The 16,091-nt window shown below is 34.1% G+C and overlaps 3 protein-coding genes across 6 annotated transcripts; 1 reads left to right on the forward strand and 2 right to left on the reverse strand.

The window, feature by feature from the left end:
• Window positions 1-3,324: 3,324 nt before the first annotated feature.
• On the reverse strand, window positions 3,325-7,524 carry LOC110703046. Of its 4 annotated transcripts, none has more exons than XM_021880803.1 (4): window positions 7,286-7,524; window positions 5,595-6,922; window positions 3,914-5,125; window positions 3,325-3,825 (listed from the first exon to the last, which is right to left on the reverse strand). In XM_021880803.1, exons 3-4 carry the CDS (start codon window positions 4,685-4,687, stop codon window positions 3,700-3,702), a joined length of 900 nt encoding a protein of 299 aa, XP_021736495.1. In that variant the 5' UTR covers window positions 4,688-5,125; window positions 5,595-6,922; window positions 7,286-7,524; the 3' UTR covers window positions 3,325-3,699. The 4 variants fall into 4 exon arrangements, with proteins under 4 accessions (XP_021736495.1, XP_021736494.1, XP_021736493.1 ...); XM_021880802.1 differs by having other exon boundaries at window positions 5,538-6,922; XM_021880801.1 differs by having other exon boundaries at window positions 5,475-6,922.
• LOC110703045 (protein FAR-RED IMPAIRED RESPONSE 1-like) lies at window positions 4,822-6,142 on the reverse strand. The gene is made up of 3 exons (XM_021880800.1): window positions 5,849-6,142; window positions 5,538-5,731; window positions 4,822-5,125 (listed from the first exon to the last, which is right to left on the reverse strand). The coding sequence occupies exons 1-3, from the start codon at window positions 6,140-6,142 to the stop codon at window positions 4,822-4,824; spliced, it is 792 nt and encodes a 263-aa protein (XP_021736492.1).
• Window positions 7,525-10,784: 3,260 nt separating the features above from the next.
• Window positions 10,785-13,987, forward strand: LOC110703047 (protein CHUP1, chloroplastic-like). Its single transcript, XM_021880805.1, has 2 exons — window positions 10,785-11,734; window positions 13,336-13,987. Exons 1-2 carry the CDS (start codon window positions 10,946-10,948, stop codon window positions 13,813-13,815), a joined length of 1,269 nt encoding a protein of 422 aa, XP_021736497.1. The 5' UTR covers window positions 10,785-10,945; the 3' UTR covers window positions 13,816-13,987.
• Window positions 13,988-16,091: the final 2,104 nt, after the last annotated feature.

The following is a 16,091-nucleotide window of genomic DNA, read 5'->3' on the forward strand; positions in this document are numbered from 1 at the left end:
ATAATTTCAATACCATCTACCGGGTTTGCAATCCCCATATTGTAATTCTGTTTGAAATTAGAAACACTGTAAGCAATCTCAGTGAAATAGTTCATGTACTGCCTGGAAATTACCGGTTTTTCCATTCTCATCTCCGTTCGTAAAGGGGGAAGCTGCCATGCTATGGATGGCCGGGGATGTTAGATGTTCACAACGCCAACAATGTGCAAGCAGCCAAATGTTACTTGATGTTAATGTTAAGGTAATTGGATTTTCATTAAATTAATTTAAAGGGTTGCTTAGTTAAACTTACACAGGGTCACCCTATATAATGGAGACGCGTGATGAGAAGGACATGGGTGATGACTGCGTTATGGGTAGAACAAATGTTGTTTAAAATAAATTAACAACTTAGTTTGTGTTTGTCCTCATGTACTTAAGTCTAAATTCGTAATGTGTTAGTCAATTAGTTGCAAGTGGTAGTGGTTTGTATGACTTAAAACCATATTTTATTTGTATGCTGTTTGAACTAGTTACTCTTGTAATGCGTTGGAGTGTAATTGGTTTATTTGGAATTTAAATATACATGATGATATTGCTGAAATTGTTGGAATTGCTTACACTTAAACGAAAAACGGATTTTAAATTTCGTGCGTTAATGTTATATGCTAATCGGCAAAAAAACAAACCTATTACCATCATAAAACTAGCAGAATTACACAACTATTATCGAAAAATGGTGAAGTTTGATTTCACCCATAAACAACAGTTTAATATTGGAGTGTCCCCCATAAACAACACTTTAATATTGGAGTATCTCAAAGTTTTTTTTAACTAGAGAACTTAAGTGTTTCGTCTGGTAATCCAAAACGATTAATGATCGTTGTCCTTTAGAACCGACAAACACAATGGTGCACGAACGCTAGAAGTGAGTACTTACTACAAGTGTTTCAATGTAATTAGACTAATATTACATTTATAGAGTCAAGGTTGATCTTCCTTTGCGCTTTTTAATGTTTATGCCTCTCTTACAATTTTATATATTAAAACTTGAATCACTTTTACCTAAGTTTTGGGTGGGAAAATTGGGATACCACATGATACTGAAAAATTTCGACCAGATCTCATTACCAATTTGCTTGATTTTATATAGGGGTAGTTGTAGGCTTCAGTAAAGGGCTACTAGTATTAGACTTGGTTAGTATGTGTTGTCTAATCAATAGTTGATTTGTTTCAATATAGGGTGTAGTTTTACTAGATTTGTTTCAGTTGTAGTATTAAGTTAACTTTAACCCCCTCGGTAAAAGTGACATATATTAGTATTCACTTCACTTAATAAATATTTCATGTTAATAAAAGGCTACTATTACTATTTTTTAATTTCTGTAAATTACGTATCCTCATTGGTTACATTATTATATTATTATTATTTTTTCAGCTTGTAAATATTATTTAATTATTATCATTACTTGGTAAATATTTTAGCAAATTATATGGAAATAGTAAAGTATTCTCCCCATTTACTATAATATTTGTTCCTTTCGGCATGAATTATTTATTAAGTGAAGTGAAATACTAATACATGTAACTAATTTCACTAATTTATAATGAAATAAGTAGAAACTAAAAATACTTGATTGTTGGTAACTACTAAATTAAACGTAAGTGACAATAAAGAAGTTAATTAAGAAACATCTGAACTATGTAATAGTTTTTTTTAGAAGTTAAACGGCTGAATTTTATTTTTTTATAAATTCCAAAACATACAAAATATGTAATAGTTTGAGGATTAATTAAGGGTCAGTTAATTTAAGGGCATTTATAAATTCAATAAGCCTCTCAGTTTCTCTTACAATGGTTCTGATTAAAATTTGTTATATTATCAATGCACCGAAATATTATTGAAGTAAATTGCTAATTTTGTTTGGGTTAAATTGCCCCATTTTTCATCATAACTTTATACGTGTTCAAATTCAATTGGCGAGGTTAGTACACACGTCCGTAGCAACACTATAAAACCACAATCCCACCACGAACCTCAAATACAAAACACAAAACCTAAGCCCCATGGCCTCAACCCAAAACTTCATCCTTGTGAGTTCCTCTAAAGGCAAGAGGCCGATGAAAGTTGCTCAGACGTACAAGCGCCGTCGTCGGACTTTGGTTTCCAAAGTTCTGACGAAAAATGCTACTAAGACACTTGCTTCAGGGCCTAAGACAAGGAAAGAATAGATGAAAGTTAGGCCATCCCTGCTCACAAACATGGCCAACACTCATACACCCCCAAAGTACGAGAGGGGGTCTACTTCAGCTTCGCCTGTGGTTGTCGACAACGTTATGATTCAGAACGAGGAGCAGGATGAGTTTAACCCAGATGATGTTGACTTGAATGGGGTTAACCGTCCATTCCCAGCTGATGTTGTTGTGTTCACTATCATTGTGAGAGGTCGTAGCCCTGGAGATGTCGGAATTCTTTATGACATAAGGAGTGATGAAAACTTTGAGTCCATCTATGAAGATTATGCTTCGAGGATTGATGTTCAGTCATTCAAGATAAGGCTCCATTTTCGTGGATCCATCATCGCGTCTTGGGCTATTGCTGGGGAAATCGGAATTCAATCTGGAGATGTGATTTATGTCCGGGGACTGGTAATGTATTCCTATAGTAATGTTGTTCTCTTGGTTAATTTATTTTGATATATTGTAATGTTTTGTTTGTTTATTTATTTTGATAGCCTGGAGTGATCAACACAAACACTCGCATCAAAAAGGTGTATGTACTCCCTAATCGTAGAATTTAAGTGGTTCCGGTGGAGGACGGTTGTCGGAGTCCAGTGTAGCTTCCTGGGCTTGTAGTTGTCTTTTGCTTGAGTTTTAGTATTTGTGAATCCTTTTGGTTGGGCTTTAGTATTTCTGGATCCTTTAACTTGGTGGGCTGTAGTATTTGTGAACCCTTTTGCTTGGGCTTAGTATTTTTGGATCCTTTTGGTTGGGGCGGGCATTTAGTAGTTTGGTTGGTTCGGGTTTAGTAGTTGTTGGGCCCTTTTGTGAAGCCTTTTGTGATGACGGTCCAATTGTTGATGGTAATGTATATCTAGCCCAGTAGTATGTAATATAAGCCCACAGTATGTAATATAGCCCGGTATCTATCAATGTGAAATTGGAAATCAGATCCTTTGTGTAGATTTTATATTTATTGAACAAAAACATTTATGTACTTAGCACAAAAACACTATTTGAAAAAATAATACTGATACATTAACTATTCCACATTACACTGGTAAAATAACAAGCCCATTTTTTTTGACAAAAAAGGCCATTTTTGTGACAAAAAAGGCCCAATAATTCAATCAAATTATCAACTTGTTTTTGGCCGCAATAACTAACTTAACAAAAAATTACGAAATTTAAAACATTACAAAAATTACTAAAAGATACGGCCAGAGAATGCAAATAAAGGGAGAAGGGAGATACCGGTCAACATACAAAGGTTACATTTAGGCTACGATGACAGCAATGAAAGCTAAGTAAAAGTTGTTACAACCATGAACCAGATTCAAAAGGCTACATGCAGGCTAAGATGACAGTGTTGAAGCTAAACCAAAATGAGACTTATAACTCGTACAACTTAGCCATAATACAGGTGGGCATAATGACAAGGTTCAATTCATCAGAACTCCATAACCTGATCAGCTGCCCATACAGATAAGCTTCATTTCATCAGAACTCCATAGAGTGATCAGAGCCATAAAAGCAATTATCAATATCCGCATCAAAATCTTCAACCATTTCTTTGTCGTTAGCTTCGTCCAACTCCATAAGACGTTGAGAGCGTCGACGTTTCGACTACCACATCACATCAATCTCCCGTGAGAATATCATCACATCAAATAAAAACAGAAACAAAATAACCAACTGCCAGAATTAGTCATACCTGTGTTTGACTAGTCTTTTGCTGGGTTGGTTTGGTTTGTGTAGGCTTCTTTTGCTGGGTTTTGTAACCTGTCTCTGCTAGGCTCTTGTAGTGGGTTACCTTTGGCCTACCACGAGGCTTCTTCCGTGGAATTGGGTCCTTCACAGGTGGTGCGATTGATGATGCCTTCACTACAGATGACGGTGCCTCACCACCATTGCATTTCAAGACCTGATTAGACCCTTTTTCTGAAGGTGGCACACCACTTGTTGGCAGGGTTGGGAGTTTGGCCTGCTTTTCAAGGAAAACTTGCCTGCTTTTTTTCACATTAACACTTAGCTGTTGAAGGCATGAAATGACCATAGCTACAGTTTCAGGATCATTTATGGAGGACGCTACTTCACAAATTGGTTCAAACTCGTGCATGAGTTTGTAATACTGTCTCACTTGATCTCTTTCAGAAGGGTCATGGTAAGCTACTTTGACCCTTGTATGCTTCCTTGGAACGTCTTTCCTCCACCGATCAAGGACATACTTGCTTGGAATATAAAACACCAGGTTTTGATCAAGGACTCCAATGCCATGCTTGCACAAAATACCAAAGGTCTCGAACTTCCTACATTCACAGGAAACCTCCTTCGTCACACTATTAAATAAAACACGCAGAAGGCGACGCCTATCAGTTATCACCTCCTGCCTCTTGCCTTCGGGAATTATCCATACCCTATCCTCAAGTAAATACTCAGTCACATTTTCTTCTACAATACGCTCCCCCTTCGAATAAACATACATCATACGTGCACACTCTTTCTGAACCTCTTGGAACTTCGTGTCTGTGTAGATTTTCTGGAAGAATCTTTCAAGTTTAAACCCACTAACTAGTCTCCTAATGTATTAACCACATCTAGCATCAGCAGCCAATTCAGACTTCACCGCTTCGCCATAGCCCGTGTGTACTTCTCAGGAAATTCATGAAGCTTTGTGTGCCGATTTAAAAACCCATCAAAAAAACTGTTGATGCTTTCAACTCTCTGAGTAGTTTTCATTCCAGCCCAGAAGTGCTCCTTCATAAAGGCCGGTATCCACATGTGTCTCTTCTCAAAAAGATCACAAAGCCAGTCATTATCCTCCAATTTGAATTGCTTGATTAATGAATGCCACTGACTCTCAAATTCCTCAACGGTAAAACTCTCATATATAAGAGTTTTCAAAGGGCTTTTAAAATCAGCATATCTGCACAACACTCACAAAATGAAAACACATGGTTTACATGGAAGATAGATTGGTGCATCAATATTCTGACAAGTACATACTGAATCTCATAGAGTATCTGACAGTCAGTACATGTAATATATGGAACACACACTTTTAAAAAACATGTAATATCTTAAACTTATTTACATCAAACACGTGCGGAATACATGCTAAACAAAACAACAGATAATGTAACATAAAACTCATGCCAGATGAAGAAATAAATAGTTTGCAGCAGTATAAATTCAGAAACAGTTCATATCAGAAAACACGGTCCTGCAATATACAGCATTATAGCCAGAATACGGAAACTCAAATAAGTCCTTACTTGTCACATATCCAATTAACATATTGTCACATAAGAATACTATTCAATAAAAAAAAGACTGACTTGTCACATTTCCCTAGCTTCTCTGAAAATTTGCGGATAATATGCCAGATACACCACCTGTGTCGAGTCGATGGCATTATTTCAGATATTGGTTTCCTCATAGCAGCAGCTTGATCTGTCAGTATGGCACCAGGAGGTTTGTTACCCATACAAGACAGCCACTGCTGAAACACCCAAGAGTAGGTCTCTGAAGTCTAATGAGATACAAATGCACATCCCAACAGGAGAGATTTCCCATGATGATTAACGCCAACGAAGTTGGCAAACGGAAGTTCATACTCGTTTGTAAGGTATGTAGCATCAAAACATACCACATCCCCAAACTCCTCATAAGCCACTCGGCTACGAGCATCAACCCATACCACATCCTTCAATCGGCCATCTTCATCAAGGCGATGTGAATGGAAAAAGTTTTGATTATCAGCTTGCATCCGATCAAAATAGGCCATCATAGCTGCAGCATCCCCACCCTCCATTTTCAGTCGACGCACCTTAGAAACCTCGTGATGAAGGTCTTTAACAGTTGGCATGTTCTCAGGACCCATCTCATAACCCATACAACCATGTATCCGAGTGACTGGAAGCCCTTCCTCATAATAGTTCATTAATTTCTTGCGCGCATTTGATGTAAAATTCTTCATTCAATACTCCTTCACCAACGTAGACATGGCAGGGCATAGGTCATGCGTATGCTCCAGAACAACTGTTCTCAGTTCCCACTCACCATCACCATTCACACTACCATATATGCAGGCATTGCATTCACATTTCTTCGACGTTCTCTTGCCACGGCTCAGTTCATCCTCTCCTATAACTCCATTTAAGACATCCCCAGACCCACAAGCTTCCATGGCCTTAGACCTTTTTTTTGCCTCCCTCTGAGCCCTCATATCAGGTGGTCCCCAAAATTCACATCGCCAAGTAGCACCCCTCCTCTCACCAGTGACCTTAGAAAATGAAGACGACACTCTACTAACACCAAAGCCATGTTGTTCACCATACTCCTTATAGTATGCCTCCACATCCTGCCAGTGTTTAAAAACCATCCCAACCCTAGGTGCTTCAACAGTGGTGTACACACTAATCTTGTTCGTGGAAACAATCGTCTCAACAGTCTCAACAGTTTTTAATGGAGAATTAAGCGAAATTAGATTAGGTACGGTGGAGGGGGATGGATGAACATAAGGTGTCAGACAATTCAGGGATGGAAGATCAGGATTACTACATTCGATCTCAGGGCTTTCATGAACAACCACACAACCAGAAGCATTTTCAATACCACAAGTATAAGGACTGTCAAGGACTGAACTGTGATCAAGCACAACTGTCGCTTGCTCCATGGGGTCAACAAATTCAGCTTCCATTCCAACCAAAAATATAATTATCTACAAAGGAAAAAGGCATACAACAAACAATTACAAACTAATAATATACAACCACTCCCAATTTCATATAGTATTAATACCCACACCATTTCCATAATAACAATCCCAAAAGAAGGACCATCAACGGTATCGACATTAATACAACAAACCAGAGGAAAACATATTATTCACCGTTTTCCACAAAATCATAACAAAACAAACAACACAATACCAATAGCCTACCATAATTTCAATCATCCCCAAATTAAGCATTAGATCTAATAATCAACAAATTAAACACAGCTTTTCACATCCATTTTTCCGAAACTTAATTCCAAAATTAAAGAACAAATCCAAAAAGAAAAAGAACAAATCGAAACTGACCGATGGAGAGAGCCGGAAGGGTTAAGACGCCGACACCAAATCTTCATCAATTTACACAAATTAGCAGATCTACAAACAGCATCTTCTTCTTCCACAGACTTTCTCTCTCTCTCTAGCTTTTCAGTGAGCTTTCTCTCTCCTAAGAGACAGTGTAAGGGTTAAGAGACAGTGTAACGGACGTTATTCCACCGTCAAGACTATTTCATCATGACACTAATTGTCCAACTCAACATAACAATTAAAAATGAATATAGTACAGCCAAACTTCCATATAATTGCAACAATGCCACTATATAAACAAAATTCGTTTATAGAGGATATAAATGGGGACCGACTCTATTTCTATGTAGTCCCAACTACCTAAGACTTTCATTAATTTATGATTAGCTTTCTTACATTTATTAGCATAATGTCCTAGTTCTCCATAAGACCAACATTTGCATTTTTTTTTTCTCAGGACAATATGTTTCCTTTCTGAAAAACCTACTTGGTTTTCTATATTTATGTTTATAGTATCTTTTCTTATAGGTTTATCCTCTTGATCTGTCAATTTTATTTTTCTTATAATTTCTTCTCTTATTATAGTTTTTTCTTTCACATCCATAGTTATTTAGGAAATCCCAACAAGTGAGAAATTGTCTCTTCATTTGTTGAGTCCTTTCAACCTCTCTACATTTCTTTTCAATCCACTTTCATAGGATAGAAATTCTATTACCTAGGACGTCCCTATCTAAGAATTTCTCTCTCCATTCTTAATATTTTTCACTAATTTTTTCAGTAAGAGGACTTGGTAATTTATCACTGAACATTCCAAGATTTGTTTCATTTTTCACCGATTTTATAATAATATGTTTCAAATTAAATATAGTTCTCGACATATTTCATACTACAGATGGAAAAATTACTTAACTTTCTTTGATATTCCATTCTTTTCTCATTAGGATCAGTTTTAGGACCAATAAACTCCAACTCAATGTATTGACATAGATGTCTAAACATTCTAGTAGGAGATTCATTAGCTCTTAACGTAGTTTTGACTTCTTCCTCTATACCATCATACCAATCTTCTACACAGCCATAGAAACTATAAACTATATAATTTAAGAATTTTTCATAAGTCCATTGAGTATTTAGGTTAAGTACACTACTCATACTCTTTTTCCACTGATCTAAAATATCTTGTCTATCTCTTACACCATCTAATTTAAGCTTATTACCAGTTTGACTTATAGGTTCAAGAGTCACTACTTCTTCTTTTTTAGGTATATGATTAGACATAACCTTGACACTAAACCAGGTAGTCTTCTCTGGTATGTATCTTGGTCGTGTGCAACTTCCTTCTCCTTGGTACCTAGATCTTTGGATAACATTATTTTCATTAATAATTTCTTCTCCAATATCATTATTATCCATTACTCTTTTACCTAGTTTATTTTCAATCTTTTGTCGAATAACTTCTATAGGTAGAAAGTCTAGTTCATTTAACTTCATTAATCCCATCTGTTGATATAAATCTTCCTCTAAAGTAACATAATTATTTTTCTCTATTTCATTATCAGAAGCAGTCCCTTTTTCAGAATTTTAAGTACGTGATTTCGTTAAGTTTATTAGGGTCTTCTTCTTTATCGAATACGGCTTGTAGTTCGTTAAGTGTTGTCTCCTGAAGATGAGGGCTCATCTTTAGTTTCTTTATTCTTTTCTTAGTTACTAGTAGGTCTTTTAGGTAGTGATACAATAAACTTTTAAATTTTATCTAAATTTTGAAAAGGATACTTATATTTATACGGGACAATTTCCTCTTTATTAGGTGATACTTCCTTACCAAATAGATGCCTAACTTCGTTTGTAAAAGCAAGTTGAACTTGTTTAGCCCGTTCTTTTAGATCGCTTACTTTTTTTTTATTAATATCGGTTGTGGTTATTGATATCTTATTTTCGATATTAATACAACGAGCATGTATGTTATCAACTTTCGATCTTAATTCACCAATTTGATCTACTATATAATTAAGGACTGGGCTAAAATTAATAGTATTTTCAAGAATATGATAATAATGCTTGAAATCAGTTTTCTTACACTCAGTAGAGGGCCTAGTATTCTCCAGTTTTATTTAATTATTTAATTAATTACTTAGTTTAACTTTTAATCGTATGGCTCGCTCTAATACCAAATCGACGCAACACTTAAGACTAATACATGAATTTTTAGAGATAAACAAAGTAGATATTAAACTTGCTTTGGAAACAACCAGTCTATATAAAATATTCCACTGGGTACTTATTTTATATCACTGGACAATAATGTTGTACTATTGAGATTCGTAATAATAAAATTGAGAGTTTAAGGCTTTTAAAAACAAACTTAGATTTTTGTAATTCTTAGGTCTAAATTAATCGTTTACTACTGGATGGATAATGATAATGTACCACTAGACGTTAAAAATATACCACTGTGACCTCTAGCAGTACTTTAGTGTTTTATAGAGGTACTTTAATGTAGTAAATATCCTAAACTACCCTGAGACACTAGATTCGTGTCTCGCAACCCTCCGTTTGGACTTCCTCGCATTCTACTTCCTAGTTCACCACGATACTAGCTGGTAGCTGGTGACAAAGCGTTAACCTAATTTTGTGTTCCCTCTTTTATATAAACTCCTTTTGAACCCGGGTTTTCAACATTGATTAATATCATTTCTAATACTTATCACATACGAAGTATAGTATAAGCCTATGCCCTTCACAAAAGTCCTTTTCATGTTATTTAAAGTATCCTTCGAGTCAATCTCGAGCCATTGACAATCAATTTAATTAATCTCGAGCCATATTCCATTAATTCCTGGATGCTCTAAGATCCATCCATGGTACAAAACTAATCAGACAATGATTACAAGGTAACAATTGTGAGGGTAGTGCCAAGATCTATTGCAACTTAACTATCAATGAATTATGTAGGTTTTGAAAAAAAAAAAAAAATTCAATGAATTATGTAAGAAAATATTTGTATTTGGGTCATATAACTTTTGGGCTTGTGTGCTACATGTTAACCTTTTAGTATAAATGGCCCAATTATATAGATATAGGTTGAAATGTTGGGTCCGATCTAATATTAAGATGAGGTCACGTTGGATCAACTTTGCCATATCTAAAAATTACTCGGCCCCTTGGCTTTAAATCAATACTCGTTTTGTATTGATTCTCCTGTACTACTCAAATCATAGATTCATAGATATATATATGTGTAACATATGTTAATTGCAATATTCAATTCTTAAACATAAGAAAGAAATGCTAATTAAAAACTATATCTTCACACGGACAAAAAATGGTGTGAATAGGAAAAAATTGTTTTAACAAAAGGAATCATATTCTCCATCATAATGAAAAGAATCAAATAATGAAACAGTGATATGAATTAAAGTAAGAAAGATACATATTAAAGGAGTAATCAAAAAGCTAATTTTCCCTGAAAATTCCTTGTAAAGAAACGAAAATCCCAAGAAATACACCAAGTAAAGGCAAAGAATAGTATACTTCATATTTTATATAACCCTATGCATATATATATACACACATTATCATCAAACAAATTAAACCTATGTTTTATTCACACAATATTGTACAAAATATTCTCTAAATTAGCTTTCAATCAAGTTTCCTAAAATGTCTAGCTCTGATTCAAGAGCAAAGATGATAAGCCCTTTGATAGTAAAAGCTGGAATCCCAGCTGCTCTTTCTATTGCAGCTTATGTTTGTGCAAGGATCATGTCGAAACAATCTAGTAATTTGATACCATCTCCATCGGATGAAGAAACTTATCGTTATGATAGCCTTAATCCAACATATGATGATCAATATAATGAAGATGATTCAAGTTTGCATGGTCAAGGTGTTAATAGTAGTAGTAACTTAGAGGACAAGTTACTAGAGCTTGGAATTCATATCGAAAATCTTCAAAGGAGGGAAAGGGATTTGATGAGGCAATTTGTTCGATATCGAGGTATGAAGGAGAAAGAATTTATGTTGATGGAGATGAAGTCTAAGATGATGTTGGAAAAAGCTCGGGCCGAGTTCTTGCTAAAAGAGATGTCATTTGTACAAGAAGAGAGCCAAAGGATTGGGAGTTTTATTTTAGAGTACATTAAAATTGTGCAACAACTTGAAGAATCTAAGAAGGAAAATGGGTTGCTTGAGATGAAAGCAAGGAAGTTGTGCAAAAGAGCAAGACAAAGATTGAAGATTATAAGGGAATTGAAGATGAGGATTCAAGCAAGGGAAGAAGAGGTGTTAAACAATCAAGAAGAGATTCAAAAAAAGGATGATCTTATTCAAGAATTAGAGGATGAAATTAATCAAATGAAAGAGGTTGTTGATCATTTACAAAGAGAGAAAATTGAGGTCTCCAATAATCAGCTTGAAATTGATGAAAATTTATGTTCATCAAATCCAAAGGTATGCTCTTTCTTCCATACATTTCATTAAAAATTATTTTTTTATTTTTTCTTTTTTAAAAATAGATTTGGGATTACATCATAATTAGTCAACAACAAACACATAAACATGTTTTTTTTAATGATCTTATGTCTTAACTATTTAAATTGTGACAATTTTATCTTACCTATGCCGAATTATAATTGTGATTCATGACATAAAATTTGATAATTTCTTAGTTTATCTTAGCATACAATCAAATGAATACGACTACGCTTTCGGTTATTTTAATTGGGATATTAATTATGGGGTACAAAGTACAACATATTAATGAATTGTAAGCTTCTCCATCTAGCTATCTCTTATTAGTGAGCATAACCTTTGTAATCATCGATCAATCAACTAAACATTTTCGAATTCTATACTATATAATCTCTATAATGATTTAATGAAACCATTTTGGTTTAGCATATTAATAGCAATTATATAGTACATTATTTGAAACATCAGAATATAATCTAGCTTTGAGAACATAATCCAACTTTAAGATAAACAAATTAATAATATACTCCTTAGATAGTTATATATGTAATTAATGTAAAGTGTAGACAGAAAAACAATATTCTAAAACATTGAATCTTAGTTCTTTTCTTAATATCTTGCTTTTGCAAGTCATTATAAAGGAAATAGGCATTTAGCATCCTGAATTGTCACACTTTAATGTAAAGTTAAACTTACACCTCCTTTGGTTGATTTAAAAATTCTAAAGCTGCATGTAGAAATAAGAAACTTTGTGCTAAAGAAAGTAATGCCATATCCGTAAAGTCTAGGTTAGTCAATTATGTAATAAATATAGTCGTTCGAGTCTAGCTGTTGCATTATAAATATGTACAAATTACATACATTGTTAACGTGACCAATTTAGTTTGATTATTGGTGCTCAGAAAGTTAATGAAAATGAAAAAATATATTGACTTGTTACTCATTGATTATTAGAGTCGGTTTGGTTTATATATGTTAATATTGTATATTTGTCAAATTTATCTTATTAGGAGTCTTAGGCAAGTAAGGTTTTGTTTTGTATCGTGTATATATATGTGATGAATATCAATGCGAAAGGCTAAGTCATTTTCTCCAAATGTTCTTGAGTTTAACATTAATTTTAAATAACATTTTGTTAGTGGAATCTTGACGTAGTATGAAGGATTATATTATCATAATTGGATGTTCTTAAAACTATATATGCAATAATGTGATGTTTTATGGGATAAAGGTAATCAACAAGTCATCAGTTTTAGTTGATATTAAGAATTTTTTTACGTTAGATAACCTAAGCTATGTGCATATTTGAAAATATCATAATTCAATAGAACTTATTATTTAGAAATTTTATCACACCGCCAAAAAACACGACGTAAATTACCAAAGTCTCCAAAGTGAGCGAAAGCACAAGAATAAACCTTAGGCAAATTTTTATGTATTTGCTATTTCTTGTAACTTTCCTACTAATTAATAAAATGATCATGACAATATGTCATCATGTTTTCTTCAAAGACTTATAATTGAAAATTTTCCCACAAGTCACTTGATTTTGTATTCTTGACCTTACTTTGAACTTGTAGAATGTTGAGATAGAAGGTGTACCAAAGGAGGAGCATGAAAGGGTCTTACAAGAGATAGAACAACTCCAAAAAGACCGAGAAGCCGAGGTAAGTGAATTAACATACCTAAAATGGACCAATGCATGCTTAAGGAATGAACTATTAAGGTGCCATGAGCTAAACAAAGGAGAAAATGGGAATCAAGCCGAGGAAATCGAGTCATTGGAAGATCACCATAGTGAAATTGATGAGAACTATGGTTGCAATAACAAAGCACTTTCGGTTCATAATGATCATGAGCTTTGTTTGAGTACTAATAATGGTCATCCATCAAGGAGGCGTCGATTTATTCGTAAGGTAAAGAAATGGGTTGAAGGAGGAAAAATGGATGAAAAAGAAAAGGATGAAGTTAAGTGTTTTGTTAATAAGCTTTGTGTTTCTCATGAGGAGGAGCAAGATAACTTATTTGTTCATGAAAGAATGTCTTACTCAAGTGTTTAGTTTTAAACATTTCTCATGATGTAATTTGTGTATTGTTTAAAATTAACTGTCAATTCTATGAATGATGTGATCTTATCATACTCTATAACATCAAAAAGTGTGGTTTCATGTAAATTTGATAATTTCAAATTAATTTGCCCCTCCCCTTGGAATTAACAAAGGGGGTTATTTATTTTTTATTTTTTTTACTTATTAATTATTTAATTTTATGTTTAGTTTGTGAGTGAAATTTCACATTTTCTTATGATTTATAATTATAACATAAAATTTGATCACATCATGTAGCCACATACCAAAACATGTTGGTATTACTTATGAGTACTATTATAATTTTTTTTACTTATGAGTACTATTATAATTACGTACTTTTTTTTTTTTTTTTGCTATATCTTACCAAAAAAAAATAAATAAAAAAAATAAATAAAAAAAAAATATTTATAGAATAAGCAAAACTTATTTGCATATTATCCAGCAATATAAACTTTCGATAAATATTAATTTCTCTTACAATTCATATATTTGATGGATGTGTGTATAATATCAAAAGATCAGATAATAAAATTTATACTACGTGAAAGATGTAAATTATAGTAAAAGAAGTATTAGTTCTTAATATTTGTAGTAAAGAGGACATAAAAACATTCATAACAAAGCATCTCCAAATTTCCAATTATTTAATTGTAAGGACTTGCTTGTAATATATAAAATGTACACAATTTCTAGCTACATGTTGACAACAAAATATTGAACAATTTACAAGCTAACAAGCTACATGTTTTAGGCCTGTTCTTTCCATCTTAATTCAAGTTCAGTTCAGTCCAGCTGTAATCAGTTTAATTCAGTGCAATTGTAAGGACTTGCTTGTAATATATAAAATGTATACAATTTCTAGCTACATGTTGACAACAAAATATTGAACAATATACAAGCTAACAAGCTACATGTTTTAGGCCTGTTCTTTTCATCTGAATTCAAGTTCAGTTCAGTCCAGCTGTAATCAGTTTAATTCAGTGCAATTCCTAATTACCTTCTCATAAACAATTCCTTTTAATTCTATATTCAGTTCAGTTAAGTTTAGTTCAGTTCAGTTAAGTTACTTTCAGTAAATCGAAATAAAAATTTAGTTGAGAAAGGGACAATAAATTCCACTCATATTTTAACATGTGAACAAATGTACAATCATTTATTTTTATTTTATTTTTTGCAAACTATAAAATGTTAGTAGCTTATTATTAAAATACTTTTTTTTTATTTATTTTTTTAACGGCAAGGAGGACCTTGAACAGACCTCAACCCTTATGGTTTTTTTGGTCCATTATTTGCAAGCCAAGCACTTGAAATTATAGGGGAGGGTAAGAAAATTCCTCTCCTTAAGTACTCTCGATTTTAGGATTCCAACCCCATACCTCTAGAATATGAAGAAAGAACCTTACAAAGTGAGCCAACACTTTATTAGTAATTGGAATACTTTGTTGCTAAAAACTATTGTAACTTAAACATACAAAATATTAAATGTAGCTTACCAGTGGAAAGGCTCTTAATAGCCTTGGTATAGTCAATCTAGGTGCCAATTTGGGTTAATGGGTTGGATAAAATCTCATTTAATCGGTTTGGTTTAATTAATTTGGATTTAAGCAATGCTAAATCACAGTGTCCATCCAAGTTGAAAAGTTATCTCAGGTCATTTTTAAATTTGGTCGGATATAGTCAAATTGGGTCAGTTTATAATACCTACTAGTATAAATTGACATACATTTGCTACCGGCGAAAGTACCTTGTGTTACATTTGCGACCTGTTTAATTTTTTATTTTATTTTGCTACCACCCAAATCTCTAAAATATTTATTTTATTACCAACTGACTTACACCGTTACTATTTCCGTTAGTTGGGTTCAACCACCGTTTTAACCACCTTGCAACCACCCCTCCATCTCACTGCCACCCCTCCCCCACCCTCACTGCCACCCCATCCCCCCTGCCGGCGCTGGCGCGAACCCACCCCCCTCTCTTTCCACCACGCAGTCCCGATCCCTACCTCAAACCAAAACCACCCCCCCTTTCCCCCACCGGAATCCACCCTAGCCCCGTTCCCCCACCAAAATCGATGGCCTTCCCTAACCCTAAACCGCCACCCTATAACCACCCAAAACGAATTTAGGGTTTCGCTTATGGTGGTTTTGGGGTGGTGGTTTAGTGTTAGGGAAGGCCGAAAAGGGTAGGGGGAAGGGGAGGGGGTCGATTTCGGTGGGGGAAGGGAAAAGGGGGTGGTTTTGGTT

This window comes from Chenopodium quinoa, unplaced genomic scaffold, assembly GCF_001683475.1.
Source record: "Chenopodium quinoa cultivar QQ74 unplaced genomic scaffold, ASM168347v1, whole genome shotgun sequence".
Classification (NCBI taxonomy): domain Eukaryota; kingdom Viridiplantae; phylum Streptophyta; class Magnoliopsida; order Caryophyllales; family Amaranthaceae; genus Chenopodium; species Chenopodium quinoa.

Excerpts from the sequence above, each read along its gene's own strand:
- LOC110703046 (XM_021880804.1), bottom strand. The coding sequence starts at position 4,687 with ATGATGTATGTTTATTCGAAGGGGGAGCGTATTGTAGAAGAAAATGTG. Across the intron at positions 3,826-3,913 it reads AAAAGACTAGTCAAACACAG|TCGAAACGTCGACGCTCTCA; the intron begins GTATGACTAATT and ends GTGATGTGGTAG.
- LOC110703045 (XM_021880800.1), bottom strand. The coding sequence starts at position 6,142 with ATGAACTATTATGAGGAAGGGCTTCCAGTCACTCGGATACATGGTTGT. Across the intron at positions 5,732-5,848 it reads ATGAGGAGTTTGGGGATGTG|ACTTCAGAGACCTACTCTTG; the intron begins GTATGTTTTGAT and ends GTATCTCATTAG. Across the intron at positions 5,126-5,537 it reads AAGCTAGGGAAATGTGACAA|ATATGCTGATTTTAAAAGCC; the intron begins GTCAGTCTTTTT and ends AGTGTTGTGCAG.
- LOC110703047 (XM_021880805.1), top strand. The coding sequence starts at position 10,946 with ATGTCTAGCTCTGATTCAAGAGCAAAGATGATAAGCCCTTTGATAGTA. Across the intron at positions 11,735-13,335 it reads TATGTTCATCAAATCCAAAG|AATGTTGAGATAGAAGGTGT; the intron begins GTATGCTCTTTC and ends TTGAACTTGTAG.